At 32.1% G+C, this 19,609-nt stretch overlaps 1 protein-coding gene across 1 annotated transcript; it reads right to left on the bottom strand.

Moving 5' to 3' along the window:
• Positions 1-5,358: 5,358 nt before the first annotated feature.
• Positions 5,359-18,588, bottom strand: LOC143076420 (complement component 1 Q subcomponent-binding protein, mitochondrial-like). The gene is made up of 6 exons (XM_076252176.1): positions 18,282-18,588; positions 11,822-11,966; positions 10,232-10,331; positions 8,380-8,491; positions 7,205-7,299; positions 5,359-5,698 (listed from the first exon to the last, which is right to left on the bottom strand). The coding sequence occupies exons 1-6, from the start codon at positions 18,568-18,570 to the stop codon at positions 5,549-5,551; spliced, it is 891 nt and encodes a 296-aa protein (XP_076108291.1). The 5' UTR covers positions 18,571-18,588; the 3' UTR covers positions 5,359-5,548.
• Positions 18,589-19,609: the final 1,021 nt, after the last annotated feature.

Below are 19,609 nucleotides of genomic sequence, written 5' to 3'. Positions count from 1 at the left end.
TTATTCAATGAAAATTGGCTGTTATAATACAAAATTTCTGAAATTATTTGAAGTTGAGGATTATATCTCACGCATAACTCTGATGGCCCTTTTTGGTTTATAACCATTTTTGTCAAGCCTGCGACTTTTGTCGCACAAGCGAGACATGACCCCCAGACATAGCGATCCCTCATTTCATCGGCGTTGTCCACAAATATTCACTCTGTGGTTATTTTTATCTTTTTTATTTTAATAATTTTCTTAAAATATCCCGGATTTATACCAAATTTGGACAGAAGCTGGTTTATTAACATAAGAAATTTCACAGAAGTAAATTTTGTGGGGGAAAAAACCCTGTTTTATCTGCAATTTACTTATAAATGGACTTAGTTTTTCTGCCAGTAAACATTACATTCACTCTGTTTTAAAAGATTTAAAAAAAATTAATAACTTTTTTGAAATATCCTAGATTTCTACCAAATTTGGATAGAAGCTTGTTTATAATGATAAGATTGTATCCAGAACAATGTAAAAAAAAATCCTGTTTATCCGTTATTTCACTGATAAATGGACTTAGTTTTTCTGCCAGTTACACTCTGTGGTTAAACTTTATTTTTTTTAGTAAATTTCTTAACCTCAACATATAGAGAGGACAGGATATTTACCATAGGACATGGGGTTGTCAACTGAATCCAAAATTTTGACCTTGAACTTTGACCTAGCAGGTTGAACATAAATTTTTACGTAACCTCTGGTGTTGATTAATAGGGCGTATGATATTTGCGCCGATTTTTAAATGTTTTTTCATTTGCGCCGATTTTATATTTGCTCCTAATTGCATTTACAGCTTAACACAGGTAAGAAAATACTTGTAAAGGTGCTATACCTTGAAAGTATATAAGGGAGATACCATTTGATTTTTATGGGGAGGGCTAGGATGAAAAATTTTGTCCTGCATTTTTTTTTAAGCTGTAATCTCTGTCCTGCCTTTTTATTTTTCACTCTGTTCGGTCCTGCCTTTTTTTTTTTAGTTTATCCTGACTTTTACCTAAATTGTCGTCCTGACTTTTTTTTTTTGCAAGTGTCTCATCCTGCCTTTTTTTTTACTCAAAACTCCTGTCCTGCCTATTTTTTTCAAATTTCATCCTAGCCACCCCATAAAAATCAAATGGTAGCTCCCTAAGAACAGATTTATGATTTTAATATATAATTCCGTTTTTATGGATTTTTATGTTGTAAATAAAATTGTTTTTCGTCATTTTAGTAAGAAAAGAGTGCCTTTATCTTAGGTTTTACTTGATTTTTAAAGTATGTGAAAATAGTGCGTTTAAATTGACTTCCTGAGATCCTTCTTCCACCTCCTCGTGGTGAGCAGAGGACAACAGTCATACACATGTTATGATTGACATTTCAGATCATTTGTACAAATAGCTAACGGAAGAGGTCAATAAGGATAAAGAAAAATAACATTTATCTGTAATTTACTTGTAAAAAAATCGGCGCAAATGAAATGCAGATCGGCGCAAATGCAAAACGCTGGATTAGTATACATGTTAAGTACCGAAAGAAATTTTTAAAGATGGATCGTGTTCAAACAAGTTACATTATGGCACACCCTCTGGTGTTGGTTTATATACATGTCAAGAATTACTATGAAAACATAACGGTTCTCAAGATATAGAGCGGACACGATCTTTACCATAGGACATGGGGATGTCAACTGAAACCAAAGTTTTTGACCTTGACCTTTGACCTAGGAAGTTGTACAAACATTATTGCACACTCTCTGGTTTTGATTAATATACATGTCAAGTACAAACAAAAGAAGATGGATTTTGTTCACAGACATTTTTTTTATCTAAGGTAGTTGTATTACATGTGTATTAGGAAAACTTGCATCCTATCCGTTTTTTAGTAATGTCGGTTGGCAGGCGGGGTCATCTGCCACATTTCCATAAAAGGATACCACAATTTGGCCCTGTAGTTTCAGAGGAGATAGTTGTACGACAGATGCCAAGTAATGATTTAAGCTTAAACTAAGGCAGCAACCATTTGATTTTCTGGGGGGGGCTATGTTTTTTTTTCTGGACAAATTTTTTTTTCGCCTGTGGCGAAAAACAATCTATTTTTTTCGTGACAAGTCGAAAACAATTTATTTCTTGCAATTTTAGCATTACATATAGTGGCAGCTGAGGGTGAAACAAACAATTTTTTTTTCTCAGAATCAAAAACAAATTTTTTTTTTCTCAAAACTGGAAACAAACTTTTTTTCCCAAAAAAAACCATAGTCCCCTCCCCCCCCACCCACCCAGCAAATCAAATGGTTGCTGCCTAACCCTTTATGGTCTGTGATTCATAAAAACCGAAGGAATCAAATTTTCATACTCACCGTGTATCATCAGTACACCGGATATAGATACTAACCAAGCGGGCATGATCGGTTTTGACCTTACACGGTAACGAAAATCTTTGTTTTGCTTTATCAAAATTCAATGTACATTTCTCAACATTTGAAATTCCTGATCCCAAATATTTTTGTATTGATTTTTTCCTATTCATAAAACAACTTTGATATTCTAATAAGAACAATTAACTTGTACATGCGCAAATAGTTGTGAATGTCAACACCAACTTTCAATTTCGATACAGTTGTTGAGACATTTACATGTTTTATCTGAAAGAAACCTAACACAGGGCAAAAGTGATAGTTATCAATCATACTCATTCCTTGAAACTTTTTGGGTAAGTAAACGAGTATGAAAGTAAAGTTTTTGTGTACAGGGTACAACTTAACTATGCACCGTACATAAGGATTTATGTGGTCAGCTAAACACCGTACACAACGCTTCTTTAGGGATAAAATATCGAAAAATAACATATGTATTAAAGATAATTTCAATGACAATTATTGAAACAGCTATACTTAATACACACACACATTGACCTTCTATAAGAAAAAGAGTTGCAATGAATATAGAATTATATCGAATGAGATGAGGGCCAGCTTATTTGACAAGAATTTGCACCTGCTTTTACAATGTTTTAGTAATCCCTCTTGTTTTGGGAAAATAACGAGACATCTCTAATCATCAACCTACGACCAAATCATTTCTTAAAACAGCAATTATGTTTAATAGATTGAAGTACACATTTATATTATGTGAACAAAACTAAGATTTTCGTTACCGTCGCTCACGCCCGCTTGGTTAGTACCTAAATCCGCTGTACGATGATACACGGTGACGATCCTTAAACTTGGGATACATTTTTAAGTACTGTGTGTATTTGTCTGCCCCACACATGCACTGTGTGTAATTACTTATCATCTGTGGACACAGCATCTCTTGCTGTTGGAACAGTACATGCAATAATTTATATTGCTGTATATTATTTTGACCTGCACCAACGGAGTGTTTATGTATTCCTGAAATGTGGCTAAGTTTTTTTTACCATACACCAGCAACTAATACATCGCCTTAACAGCATGTCCCTTGATAAAAGATTCCAATTTTATATGAAGGGGTCTAGTAAAGGTCACACTGCTGTAGAATAATGAATGTGCTAAAAAAAATGGAGGGAGATGAAACTTGCAATGCATGGTCAATAAACTCTTTCCAGATGTATTGTTACATCAATTTATTAATGCATATAGGTCATTCAGGAACACAGAGGTATTATATGGCTAAAAAATTCTGGCCTGTTAAAACTAGGTCACTGTGTTGCCTTGAGAGGTAACCATTATCAAAACTGTTTCTTATTCATTAAATCAATACCTTGTAGCAATCAATCTGCCTCCAAAACACAATCAGTTACAGTATCAAGAATCAACTATTATATTCATATTTTTGAAAATGCCGGATTTTGAATTTTCATTTTTCCATAATGCCACCAAATGGCCATTATCAGTTAAATTCCAGATTTCTTCCTATTTGTTCTAATAGTTAAATCTAATCTCAGCACGGGTACTCATCGTAACTTGAAACAAACATCTGCAGATAGCCTTTATAACATGTTCAGATTTCTGTCTAGCATCTTGAAACTAGAGGCTCTCAAGAGCCTGTATTGCTCACCTGACTTCTTGGGTTTTTGAAATCATATAAAAAAAGATAAAATTTGGCTACAAAGTAACAACACTTGGCCACCACCTCTTTAGGAGAGGAACATTTATGTTTGATTTCATTCAATTCAGTGGTTCTCTAGAAGACTTTTGTATGAATTTCCCATAGGGTCCTATGTTAAACAAAGTCACCCCACTGGCAGCCATCTTGAATGATGGATCGGCTACAAAGTAACAACACTTGGTCATCACCTCATAAGGAACATTCATACTTTGTTTGGTTTCATTCCATTCGGTGGTTCTCTAAAAGAAGACATTTGTATGTATTTCCCATTAGGTTCTATGTTAAACTAAGTCCCCCACTGGTGGCCATCTTGGATGATGGATCAGCTACAAAGTAACAACACTTGGTCATCACCTCATAAGGAACATTCATACTTTGTTTGGTTACATTCCATTCAGCGGTTCTCTAAAAGAAGTCATTTGTATGCATTTCCCATAGGGTCCTTTGTTAAACTAAGTCCCCCGCTGCAGCCATCTTGGATGATGGACCAGCTACAAAGTAACAACACATGGTCAGCACCTCATAAGGAACATTCATACTTTGTTTGGTTTCATTCCATTTAGCGGTTCTCTAAAAGAAGTCATTAGTATGCATTTACCATAGGGTCCTTTGTTAAACTAAGTCCCCCCTTCGGCCATCTTGGATGATGGACCAGCTACAAAGTAACAACACATGGTCAGCACCTCATAAGGAACATTCATGCCATGTTTGGTTTCATTCAATTCAGTGGTTCTCTAGAAGTTTTCAAAATGTAAAATGTTAACGACGATGCCGGACACCAAGTGATGAGAAAATCTCACTTGGCCCTTCTGGTCAGGTGAGCTAAAAAGAGCTCTCAAGACCACGAGTTGCTCACCTTTCAATGATTATTTTTGCTTCAATTGATCACATTTGTTCATCTATCTTGCTGTCTTGAAGACCCATTGGTGGCGTTTGGCTGTTATCTTCTCTTTCGTTGGTTTTTGTCTCTTTGACATATTCTCCATTTCCAGTCTCAATTTTAATGAGTAGCTTAAAAATGCCAACAATCGTTTTTATCCCTGTTTTGCCTTTTAACCATAGTGGTTGTTTCTTGACATTCAAAGTAAATAAAATACAAAAATTATACTAGATACTATAATTTTGGCTGAAATTGATTAAGCAGTTTCAAAGGAAAAGACTGAAAATCTAATGGATACAGATTTATAGAACAAAGAAAGAGCTTACTGCCACATACCTGTACCTAATTTGGATTTGTAACAGAAATAAATACTTCTCAAACTTTTAAAAACTGTATATTTGCTGTGAATTCAATGCAACAAAATCAATAATAGAATAACAGATGACAACATAATATAAACATATTAGATCTAAAATCATCCTCATATTTTGTCATTTTGACTTTCATTTGACTAATGTTCAGAGTTTGATATCTATTCTCTTTTTACAATAAAAGCAATGTTCCTAGTTTACTTTTCATCTAGAAAGGATTTAAGGTCTACAAGAAGTTCAATGTATTTTGATTGTTCATATCCTGTACTGTAATCGGCCAAATCGCCAATGAATTTGTCGTCGATTCCGCGGTCGTGTAGCATGTCCATCAACATCTCATACATTGTCTAAAACATAAAGAAATGGTCATTTTAAAGAATATTTACATCAAGAAATGGTCATTTTAAAGAATATTTACATCAAGAAATGGTCATTTTAAAGAATATTTACATCAAGAAATGGTCATTTTGAAGAATATTTACATCAAGAAATGGTCATTTTAAAGAATATTTACATAAAGAAATGGTCATTTTAAAGAATATTTACATAAAGAAATGGTCATTTTAAAGAATATTTACATCAAGAAATGGTCATTTTAAAGAATATTTACATCAAGAAATGGTCATTTTGAAGAATATTTACATCAAGAAATGGTCATTTTAAAGAATATTTACATATTTTAAAGAATATTTACATCAAGAAATGGTCATTTTAAAGAATATTTACATCAAGAAATGGTCATTTTAAAGAATATTTACATCAAGAAATGGTCATTTTAAAGAATATTTACATCAAGAAATGGTCATTTTAAAGAATATTTACATCAAGAAATGGTCTTTTTAAAGAATATTTACATCAAGAAATGGTCATTTTAAAGAATATTTACATCAAGAAATGGTCATTTTAAAGAATATTTACATCAAGAAATGGTCATTTTAAAGAATATTTACATCAAGAAATGGTCATTTTAAAGAATATTTACATCAAGAAATGGTCATTTTAAAGAATATTTACATCAAGAAATGGTCATTTTAAAGAATATTTACATCAAGAAATGGTCATTTTAAAGAATATTTACATCAAGAAATGGTCATTTTGAAGAATATTTACATCAAGAAATGGTCATTTTAAAGAATATTTACATCAAGAAATGGTCATTTTAAAGAATATTTACATCAAGAAATGGTCATTTTAAAGAATATTTACATCAAGAAATGGTCATTTTGAAGAATATTTACATAAAGAAATGGTCATTTTAAAGAATATTTACATAAAGAAATGGTCATTTTAAAGAATATTTACATAAAAAAATGGTCATTTTGAAGAATATTTACAGCTCTTTATCCAACATCTTGTTCTCTATATGATTAATTTTCTTTTTTGTTATATTTCCAATGTTGTGTATAAAATTTGTTTTTAGTTCACTATTTTGTACAAAAATCAGACAGTTGGCCTCAGTTGGATATCTTCTTATTTTCATGACACTGAATAGTTGTCATTGGCAATCATACCTTATATAGATATAGGAAGATGTGGTGTGAGTGCCAATGAGACAACTCTCCATTCAAATAACAATTTAAATAAAGTAAACTATTATAGGTCAATGTACAGCCTTTAACACGGAGCCTTGGCTCACACCGAACAACAAGCTATAAAGGGCCTCAAAATTACTAAAACCATTCAAACGGGAAAACCAACGGTCTAATCTATATAAAATAAAAAAACGAGAAACGAGATTCCTTATTCAGCATGAATGTCATTTGTAAATTCTGCTTGTGTGATTAAACAATTTATATGTTACCAAATAAATCCAGAGGCTACATTCATTATTTTTTTAAGAGAATAGCACTTACTTCATCCATAGTTTCTGCTACCACACTGTAAGAGTTGTCTTCTCCTTCTCCTTGTGGGCCAGACATAGACACACTTGTTATACAAAAAGCATCATCTGTAACACAAAAATATATAATAGACCAAAAAATATACAACCTACAGTCATAAGTGTGTTAAAGGGACCAGACAAATCTAACTGTATACATGTTATTTAAAGAGTGGTTACCTTTGAGTTGAGGTTCAACTTAATGTTGTTTATTGACACTTTCATCAAAATTGATTTTTCAAAGTTTTTTTTTTGCGTAGGCAGAAGTAGTGCCTGCAGAGAACCACGTTCTTCTTCAGGAAGATGAGGAAAACTGACTATCCTAGTCAGTTATCATGTAAATAATTGGTGTCCGCCTCCAAGGTCTCAATCTTAATAGAGGTGACCTTTAAAGCAGGTTGACTTTTTAGGTGCTTATCATAAATTATTATGTCATAAATCAGGCGTTTTTCTTTAAAAAAATAAATAAAAATAAACTCTATTGAAAATTCCAACCAGATAGCCCTTTACTAAATAGTAAAATCAAAAACCAAAACACATCAAACAAATGGATAATAACTGATAATCCTGAATTGGTACAGACATTTCCTTATGATGATGGATTGAACCGGGTTTTTTTATCTGGCCAAACCTCTCTCTTGCTTTTGAACTGTTGTACATTTTGTCAATTCAATCCTTTTTTTTTGTAGCTGACAATGTTGAAAGAAAGAGTTTTGCTCATTGCTAGTGTGATGTTTTTAAGAGCAGTTATCATTCAATCAATGATAGTTATTCTTGCTAAGTTTAGCCATGATACACAACCTTTTCAATACTCTTTTCATATAACCAACTTCCAAGTTTATATTTTTTGACTGGTTACCTAGGACAATCTGGTACCAAGAGAAATTAGAGCAACGTAAAGAAGTAACATCAAACTTTTAATCTGTACAGTTCTTGGAGAAAACATACTGCTTCAAATTTTCTTTACACAACAAACTCATCGGAAAATAGTAAAATTTCCCCTCAAATTACACTGATTAAATGTTTGATTTTACTTATTATAACTGCTCATAATTAACCCAGTACCAGGATGTGGTAGGTAACCTGTCAAAAAATAATATAAACTGGAGTCAAAAGTCAGTAATATGAAAATAGTCAATTAAATTTTACCATTATCTTCTTGTTCATATTCAACTTCATATTCTGGGTAGGAACAGTCCATGGACAATGTTTTTCCACTGGATTTCACGATTTCAACGGTGAATAATGGTTTGGCCATAACCTAAAAGAATATCATATAAATATATGTTAATAAAAAAAATATATGAAGAATTGTCATTATACAGTGCTATATAAAATTAGTTCTTACTGTGCTTATCCAGTGACCTTTGGGGTATCACAATAGCAATGGCTCAAACAGTTTACCAAATTGCAGTTAGATTTCTTCTCCAACTAACTGATCAACTGGTAAAATATTTTAGCAGATTGCTCAAGTGAAATGTTGTTAGTATGAAGTGAGTACTGTAAAATCAAAAGTAATACTTACCATCCAGATCCAGTTAGTTGTTATCTTTGTCATTTGTTTCAAACACAAAAATGAGTTACTATAGTATGAGTCACTGAATAAGAAGGTCTAATTTTGACATGGAAACTTCTATCATAAATAGATTTTATAAATAAATAGTTCAAAACATTGTTTTGTAAGTCTATAATTTATAGCTTCGTTTTCCAACAACAAGTTAGTGCATAATTGTAATTTGAATTTTTTTTTCTAAAGCATTTACTTATCTGCTACCATTAAAGGGAAATAATTTACATTACTGAAAATCAGCAAAATTTTGTCACAATTTTTGTCTGACAAATATCAACTTTCCTCATTTAATTTGTTTGTAACATTACTTTTATGATTATTAAGCTTTTATCCTCTGTTTTGAAAAGAAACAATGAAATTTATTTTTAAGATGATTAAAATTTTGAAAAAAATTGTAGGCAAAATCAGAAGCCAGGTATCATTGATTAATTTTTAAGTGTACAATAACTCAATAAAAATTATTTCCCTTTAATGCCAGCAGATCAGTAATTTGTATAGAAAATATTATATGAATCATAATTACACAATAACTTTGTCTTAGAAAACAAAGCTATAAAATATACATCTACAAAACAATGGTTTGAACTATTTATTTATAAAATCTATTTATGATAGAAGTTTCCATGTCAAAATTAGACCTTCTTATTCAGTGACTCATACTATAGTAAGTCATTTTTGTGTTTGAAACAAATGACAAAAATATCAACTAACTGGATCTGGATGGTAAGTATTACTTTTGATTTCACAGCACTCACTTCATACTAACAACATTTCACTTGAGCAATCTGCTAAAACATTTTACCAGTTGATCAGTTAGTTGGAGAAGAAATCTAACTGCAATTTGGTAAACTGTTTGAGCCATTGCTATTGTGATACCCCAAAGGTCACTGGATAAGCACTGTAAAACAAAATTAAAAAATGTAAGACATTTAAAATTCTTGATGTTCATTATGGTATCAATTAATACAACTCTAAACTGATTTAGTATTACATCATGAACTGTATGACAACAACTGTTAAGCTACCATTTTTGTCAACATACAGGACTATTAATTATAACAAGAAAGATAACTCAATTTGTCTGAAATATTGATAAAAGTTGGCACAAAAATAAATTGAACTTGGATAGAACAAGAAACAGACTTGTTTTTGTATTGTGCTTATCAAAATGTTGTTTGAAATAAAAGGTGGTATTGAATAGGGTGCTTCCATTTGATGTATAGGGGGAGGAAGTGGATAGGAGGTGGGGATGGTAGCTAGGATGAACAATTTTGTCATGCATGATTTTTTTAGTTGTAACCTCTGTCCTGCCTCCTCATCATGCTTATTATTTTTCACTCTATTGGGTTTTGTCTTTTTCAAATTTCATCACAGCCCTACCATAAACATCAAATGGTCGCTCTTTATATAAAGCTTGTTATAAACTCCTACCATGTCTGCATTATTGTTTTGATTTCCCTCTTCATATTCTCCTTTAGATTCTGGTGGTGACACATCCACCATGTTGTTTATATTAAAGTGGAGTCGTATTCTGAAATAAGAACGAACATATATAATCATCATCTTAATAACTATACACTGCAGATTTTGTTGAAGTTTTAATGAAAAGTTAGATTGCAGGAGGAAGCTAGAGGGCCCAGATAGAACAACGACTTACCAGGTGCTGGATTCAAACTCTCAACCTCAGTCTTTGTCTGAACATTGGTTTGATCGAACTTTGATTGGAATACTTGTGATATTTTCTCATATGTTTTCATTACTGCTAAAAAATTTATTGGATAGATTTAAAAAAAAACCAAAAAAAACAAGACAGCCACTAAAGAAATTCAGACTTTGCACAGGCACATCACTGATAACCTCTCCCTAGACCAAGGGTCCAGAAACAGTCATATATGCCAGACATGACTGATTCTGAAACTCAAAATTCCTAAATGATTTATTGGGATTTAGGTCAAATTTTATTTTTCAACAGAAATATTTTCGGTAATTTCATTGAGATTGAGTTTCAAAATCGCCATTTTTAACATATTTTTGTTTTGTTATCGATTTTATGTAATTAAACTGCCACTCCAGTAAAGTGTTATAATCCTGAGGGCCCTCCTAATAACTATATCAAAGCCTCGGGGAGCTATTGGCTAATGATCGCTAATCTCTTTACCTGTGGTTTTTAATTAACACCTGGCTATTAATCACAAGCTCCGAACTAATATTATAAAGAAATTAAAATTCCATACCAACTGTCTTCATTGTTTAATTACTTTTCAACCAAGACAACTGTCAATTATGATTTAAAATTAAATTTAAACTTGATTTAATCTACGTAGAAAAAAGTATTTTTTCACTACTAATACACATGCTTTCATTCCTATGAAATACACATGCCTCAAATTCTCTTCCGCAGATTAGACACTAAATTGTAAATTTAAAATGATTTCATGCTAAATAAAGCAAGTGCAACTATTTTCATTAATATTCTTACACTATTAAAGGTCAAATATTAAAAAGCCGATGATTTCCAGTGAATTTGATAAACAAACTAATCCCGGAAGTGAGTCCGGAATTGTTCATTTAAGTATTGTCGCATTACATCAGGTTTGAATTTCGACTGCAGAATCGTAAGGAAAAGTAAGCGATGACTGAGAAAATTATCATTTTGAGTCATTAAAAACATTTTATTTTTAAACTGTTGCCTTCCTTTGATTGCTCTTGATCAATTTTATGAAAATGGTAAGATAAATCATGAAGTAAACGCGATGAAACAGTGAAACAAGTTCGTTGATGCTACGAATATGAGCATACTCATGCAGTAACGAGATTTTGACAATCTTTTTTGAAAAGGGGCACCAACTTTTAAGTTATATGAAAATGACCGAAATTAGGTGAAAAAATTTCCGGATCCTTGTCCTAGACATTGTGACTATACTAATGAGCTCTGCTAAAAATTAGGGTACGGATAATTTTGGTACTTCCAAGCAACTGAGTGTCTAGAAAATGTATAGAAAAATAACATGAAAGACTTACTGTTCATTTCCTATAGATTTAGACAATGTTACTTCAGCATCATCTTTCTGTACATCCCAATCTTTTACTGTATTTACTAAAGGAACTGTTCTTTCCTTTTCTTGTCTTATTTCCTCGTCCAAAAACTTTGAAAATTCAAGGTCTCCTTCAATTAAAAAAAATATTCACTTTTAAACAAGTCATATAAAAGAGCAAAACACAAAATGTACATAAATGTAAAAGGGGGGGGGGGGGTCTGGGGGCACTCAGAAGCTCTGGCATAAATAGAGCAAAATCCTGCATTTTCCTGGCACCTAATTTCATCTTTCAAATGACCATTTTTTATGTATGAAATTAAAGAAAGGGGAAGAACTGGTAGTTATTGATACTACAGAATGGTCAGAGTATTTCATGATAACAAAAAAGTCTTGTAGAGATGCTTATTTAAGAACCTTTCAATATAAATTTTTGCATAGAATTATAGCAACTAATACCTTTTTGTACAAAATCAAATTAAAAGATATCAAGTTATGTACTTTTTTGTAAACTTGGAGAAGAAACCATTGAACACCTGTTTTTTGAATGCCCAATAACTTTTCAATTGTGGCAGTCTTTTTCCAATATTGTGAAAATTTTTTTTGTAAATTTTGATCTCAATAAAGAGAATGTGTTTCTTGGTTGCAAACATGAAAGTTTATTATTGAATCTGCTAATCATAATTACAAAGAATTATATATACAAATGTAAATTAAATGAAACAAAACAAAATATGATTGAGTTAAAGAATAAAATAAAGAAATACCAATTTCTTGAAAATCATATTGCAAAGAAAAATGATAAAGTCCAAGTTTGTGAAAAATTTTGGTCTCCTTTACAGTGATGTTGTTAGAAGCCGGCAGCCGGCGATTTTCGCCGGTTATTGTCCTTTTCCCGCCGGCTATTTTTGCATGAGTAAAAAAAATTAATAAGATAAAAAAGATAATCAGGTTAATATTAAAAAATAATTGTTCAATGCATCAGCTTCCACGATTAAAGTCGCGATAAACAAGGATGTAAATCAGTGTTTACCTTTGACTAAATATAGTTCACGTAAATGCAGTCCGCTGATTGGTCGTCTATTTAAAGTCGGTAAGTATTGTAATGTTTGCAAGGATAAAAAGAGAGACGTTCCGATGGACATTATGACCCTGTTTGGTTTTTGCTTCAAGAGAAGGAATAAGCCAAAGATGACAATAGCATGTTATGGAAATTAATATATCAGTCAAATAAAAGAAAGTATAATATCAGTGATGTCACTAAGTTTTGAAGAAGCAGGCTGAATTTCTAAAATAGGCGGCAAGTACATGCGGACGGCGAAGCCGTTCGCGTCGACGAGCTTGCTCGTCGCTACTACGGCGGGGGGTCTGGGGCCCGCTCAAGGGCCCCAGGATTTTTTTTTAAAATGGTGCAAAATCCTGCATTCTGGGGGTGTCCTAGACCCTTATTCAGACCTCTGAAAACATCATTTTTTACTGAAGATAATGTAAATGATTAACTAAAATTAGCAACATGATGGGTAAATTTTCTGTACATGTGATCACATCATTGATCATCTTGATGGACCAATATACATTTTTGTGCATTTTCCTGCAGGTTGACTGCTAGTAAATATTTTTGAACTGAAAGAATCCAAAAATCTTAGTTTGAATAGAAACATATTGTCTCTGGTTTGAATTATCACTTGAATAATTTAGTTTTAAATGAAAATTGTAATTGTGACATTGAGAACATTATGTTTTAATTTTATATTAAAAAAGTGTTGGTTTTGTTTTTACAAAAGGTTTTGTTTTTACAAAATTAAAAACAATATTCACTGACTAGTAGTCAGCTGGAGCTTCGATTTCAAAGTTAAAACTGTTACAGAGGTGCTTTATTTAATAAAATCGTATGCTATCCCAAGGACGTATAACTAACATAATATTCGTCCTTGGCTATCCCCAAAAAGATTTGAAAATTTAGACTAAAATACCTGCATTCTGAGCATACCTGAGAGTGATTTAGATGCTTGGGAAAATGTTAATTTTGTCTTATTTTTGTTGTTGACTTCAATCACATTGATTTTTTTTTTAAATGAGAATCCGTAGTCCTGGCAAGGCTAATCTATATTATATTTTTTTCTGGGAAGGTGTCTTCTGTAAGACAACTAAGGAAGTCTGTTCTTGAATATATGTAAATAATACACAGGCACTTTACACAGGCAAGTGCCTGTGAAATAATAGGTGAAATATTATAATTTTATTTCAAAAATAATCGAATTTATTAAATATCTTGATAGATTTATTTGCGTACGTACTTAGTGACAAATGACCCCCTTTTTTCTCATATAAGACTTGTACACGTATTTCAAACATTTTGTCAAGCTATGTCGTTTTATTTTCTCTTATTTGTTAACTGTTCAGTAATCAGTAAACTTAAATCCTTTTGAACTATAAAAGATATTTTTAAAAATTATTTGTGGTCGACAATATTCTACTTTCGTTATTGACCTTCATTCTCTGGACACCACGTGGTCGTGGGCTTTGAAATGTGAACTTCAAAAGGTGCTGTTTTCCAGATTCTTGACAACATTATATATATTATACTTTCTTTTATTTGACTGATATATTAATTTCCATAACATGCTATTGTCATCTTTGGCTTATTCCTTCTCTTGAAGCAAAAACCAAACAGGGTCATAATGTCCATCGGAACGTCTCTCTTTTTATCCTTGCAAACATTACAATACTTACCGACTTTAAATAGACGACCAATCAGCGGTCCGACTGCATTTACGTGAACTATATTTAGTCAAAGGTAAACACTGATTTACATCCTTGTTTATCGCGACTTTAATCGTGGAAGCTGATGCATTGAACAATTATTTTTTAATATTAACCTGATTATCTTTTTTATCTTATTAATTTTTTTTACTCATGCAAAAATAGCCGGCGGGAAAAGGACAATAACCGGCGAAAATCGCCGGCTGCCGGCTTCTAACGACATCACTGAATATATATAATGTTGTCAAGAATCTGGAAAACAGCACCTTTTGAAGTTCACATTTCAAAGCCCACGACCACGTGGTGTCCAGAGAATGAAGGTCAATAACGAAAGTAGAATATTGTCGACCACAAATAATTTTTAAAAATATCTTTTATAGTTCAAAAGGATTTTAGTTTACTGATTACTGAACAGTTAACAAATAAGAGAAAATAAAACGACATAGCTTGACAACATGTTTGAAATACGTGTACAAGTCTTATATGAGAAAAAAGGGGGTCATTTGTCACTAAGTACGTACGCAAATAAATCGATCAAGATATTTAATAAATTCGATTATTTTTGAAATAAAATTATAATATTTCACCTATTATTTCACAGGCACTTGCCTGTGTATTATTTACATATATTCAAGAACAGACTTCCTTAGTTGTCTTACAAAAGACACTTTCCCAGAAAAAAATATAATATAGATTAGCCTTGCCAGGACTACGGATTCTCATTTAAAAAAGAATCAATGTGATTGAAGTCAACAACAAAAATAAGACAAAATTAACATTTTCCCAAGCATCTAAATCACTCTCAGGTATGCTCAGAATGCAGGAATTTTAGTCTAAAAAATTTTCAAATCTTTTTGGGGATAGCCAAGGACGTTAGTTATACGTCCTTGGGATAGCATACGATTTTATAAAATATAGCACCTCTGTAACAGTTTTAACTTTGAAATCGAAGCTCCAGCTGACTACTAGTCAGTGAATAGTTTTTAATTTTGTAAAAACAAAACCAACACTTTTTTAATATAAAATTAAAACATAATGTTCTCAATGTTACAATTACAATTTTCATTTAAAACTAAATTATTCAAGTGATAATTCAAACCAGAGACAATATGTTTCTATTCAAACTAAGATTTTTGGATTCTTTCAGTTCAAAAATATTTACTAGCAGTCAACCTGCAGGAAAATGCACAAAAATGTATATTGGTCCATCAAGATGATCAATGATGTGATCACATGTACAGAAAATTTACCCATCATGTTGCTAATTTTAGTTAATCATTTACATTATCTTCAGTAAAAAATGATGTTTTCAGAGGTCTGAATAAGGGTCTAGGACACCCCCAGAATGCAGGATTTTGCACCATTTTAAAAAAAAATCCCCAGACCCCCCGCCATAGTAGCGACGAGCAAGCTCGTCGACGCGAACGGCTTTGCCGTCTGCATGTACTTGCCGCCTATTTTAGAAATTCAGCCTGCTTCTTCAAAACTCAGTGACATCACTGCTTTACATGTAATATTTACATGTAACTAAGTGTTGTTTTCATATTATCTATGTTTAGTTCAGAGAAAAGAAATAATTTATAAATTATGAACAAATTTATTTCTTTAAAAAAAATTGTATTAAAAAGTAAGTCATGACACATATTGTAGCAAAACAGATGAGTGAAAGTATTAGTGTTGTATGTGAGTAAGTCAGAGAGAGAGAGAGAGAGAGAGGAGAGATAAATCAAATACAATTTATATGTAACCTAAAATATTCTTATTGTTAAAAATTAATTAGTCAAGAGATTCATTTTGTATATATTGCTATTTTTTTCTTCTGTATTTACCCCTTGATACCATTGTCAGGTGGTAGTGTAATGGGGTGTGAAAAATCCCGACTATTGAAAAACAAATAAAAGATAAAAAAAAAAAATTAAATTAAAGAAAGAAAAAAAAATCTCAAAGACATTTCATTTTTTTCTATGTTATAGTTTTTTTCATTTTTATTACCTAATGCTTAAAATTCATTTACTTTTAAAGGAGTTTTATTTATATAATAATCCAGTTTGTTAGAAATCTTGATCGATTTATTTTGCATAACTACGTGCATTTGTAAACAAATGACCCCCCATTTCTCTCTAAATACTGTTATGCGTATTTAAATCATACAATTATTTCTCAAGTATTGACAGAAAATTGATATATCCTCTGATTTTCTCTTTTTTTTGTAAACTGTTCAGTAAGTTGGATACATAAATCATTTGGAAATGCTATTTATTTGAGATGAGTCGACAATATTCTACTTTAGTTTTTGACCTTGATCAGGTTGGGAACAAACCCCCTGGATGGTGATTATACCTGTATAGAGGGATAATCCTTCTTTAGAGGGATAAAATTATCCCTCTATAGAGGGGTATTTTCGTTTGCACTGGATTTAAAGCAAATTAGGGCAGAATGGCATTTTCTAGTTATATTGGCTATAATCTCTAGCATTATATGCATCAACATATGCACTTTACTAAATATTGGGATAACCAGTTTTCTGCTAAAGTGACAATAAAATTGACGGTACTAATTTTCTTGCACCAGATGCGCATTTCGACAATACATGTCTCTTCAGTGATGCTCGTGGCCAAAATATTTGAAATCCAAAGCTTATATAAAAACTTGCAATCTATTGTATACCTATCGGAACACCTGATCAACAACAAAAGGAATAGTTGACCTTTAAATTTCATGTTAAATCTAACAATAGAAATTCTGTTCAGTGAGGCATAAGTGAGTAGAATTTACCTGATCATCACAGCTTTCAATCATGGTGAACAATAGATTTTATATTTAGTCAGATAAGCATCAAACTGGGCATGTGCATATTAAATTAAGTACATCAATAGGTGCATCAACTGTTCCAGGTTACTGCCATAATAAGTAGAGAATGCCATTCTGCCCTATTTTGATTTAAATCCAGTCTAAACAAAAATACCCCTCTATAGAGGGATAAATTTACCCCTCTATAGAAGGATTATCCCTCTATACAGGTATAATCACCATATAGAGGGTTTGTTCCCAACCTGTTGATTCTCTGAACACCACATGGGCTTTGAAAAATAAATTCAAAAGATACTGTTTTCCAGATTCTGAACAATATGATCTACTACACTTTCATTAATTTGACTGATATTATTCCATAACATAAGATTGTCATCCTATATGATTGTCATCACGTTTTATAAAAGCAAAAAAAAAGCCCACGAGTTAATGACCATCGGAACGTCTCTATTGTTATCGTTCAATGACCACCGGAACGTCTCTCTTGTTATCTTTGAAAAGAAACGATGCATTCTAACTTTAAATACACAACCAATCAGTGACCTGAATTCATGTGAACTATATAATTTTAGCACACAACCAATCAGTGACCTGAATTCATGTGAACTATATAATTTTAGCCCAAGGTAAACACTGACTTTTCATCCCTTGTTTATTGTGACCGCGACTTTGCGAAAATACGTCTCTCGGCTGCCTGTAAACATTTGTAAAAATATTTTTTTTTCTTCTTGAATTTATATTTTTGTCAGTGAAGAAGCCTGCACTTGAAGCCACCGTAAACGGTGGATTTCCGCCGGCTAACGGCTTCAATGGAAAGCCTTGCGTTGAGGGCTGCTTATAGACAAAATACACCAATTAAATAAATCATCAACCTTGTTCAACTTCTGCTTTACTATGAACTCCACAGGAACAGTTGGAACAATGTTTTGTAGGTTTTCTCTGCAATAAATGTGATGAAATCTGAACACGTTGTCTATGATGACAAAGTTCTCTCGTCTTCGCAACTAATGAACTGATTGATCTTGTATTGGCATCTGTTTGTGCAACGCCTAATATTTGACGTGATTTGCAATTTTTCACAACCTGACAGGAAATCAAAGATGACCTTCTGAAAATTAAAGATGCCATTGCTTTTTTCTGTGAATTTGTACCGGAAAGCATGAATACTTGTGGTCAATGCGCATGACCTTGAAACGGGTGCGAGACTTATCAACCAGGAGACCTGTCGTCCCTTCACCATCTCGTACTCTGACAAATAGTACTTAACCAACTCGTACATTTTACTTTTGAATTTCTTCTTACTGCGAACAGTTGACTACCCAATATTCTTCACCGAACTATAGACGATAAAAATATATCTTTGCATTTAAAAAAACCAAACCGTGTTAATGTATATGTTACAGTAAATAGGTGAAATTAGGAATTACATGTAATTACTAAAAGGAGTAGGTCCGGTAAAGGACAGATTTTGGCCTCAAATTTCATGTTCATCTGACGAAAGATTTTGACAACTTTTTAAACACTTAAGTGTCTATTTTATTTAAATCAATTAGTGTATGTGAAAGATTTGAACTGATTTAGTCATAAAAAACTCACCGATTTAAGCTCAAATATGAAAAATCTACCAAATATGCCGAAATATGTCATTTTTCAGATAGTTTTTGTCAAAAATGAAAGTGGCCGCATCCGTGTTCATCCTCAACCTTTATATATGTTATATTTTATCATAAAGTACAACTTACATTTCAATATTAAGGATGAACACGAATGCGGCCACTTTCGTTTTACACGAAAACCGCCGGTCTAAAATTTAACTAAAATGCTAGAATTGTGAAGATTTCAGTAAAATAGCATGACTTAATGGTGCTAGTACCCGATATATGTGCATTGTATTGTCAAAATCAGCCCAAATTTATGTAGCAGAAGCATTCTACTGTCCAATGAATAATTAAACGTTTACATTTTAACAATTTTGTAAAACTGCTATATTTTGGGGCCAAAAAGGGGTCTTACTGGACCTACTCTTTTAGGAATTACATGTAATACCCGATGCACCTAGTAAATACTAGTAATTCCTGAAATGGCCTAGTTATTACCAGTAATTACTAATTTGAAAATGAATTTTTACACCTATTTACTAACTGTTAAAACAATGTTGTAATATGGTCAGCTGATCAAAAGTTAGGGTAATACTAACTAT

This window comes from Mytilus galloprovincialis, chromosome 5 (assembly GCF_965363235.1).
Source record: "Mytilus galloprovincialis chromosome 5, xbMytGall1.hap1.1, whole genome shotgun sequence".
Classification (NCBI taxonomy): Eukaryota; Metazoa; Mollusca; class Bivalvia; order Mytilida; family Mytilidae; genus Mytilus; species Mytilus galloprovincialis.
The sequence above is the reverse complement of the archived record's forward strand: the minus strand, read 5'-3'. Positions and strand labels throughout refer to the sequence as shown.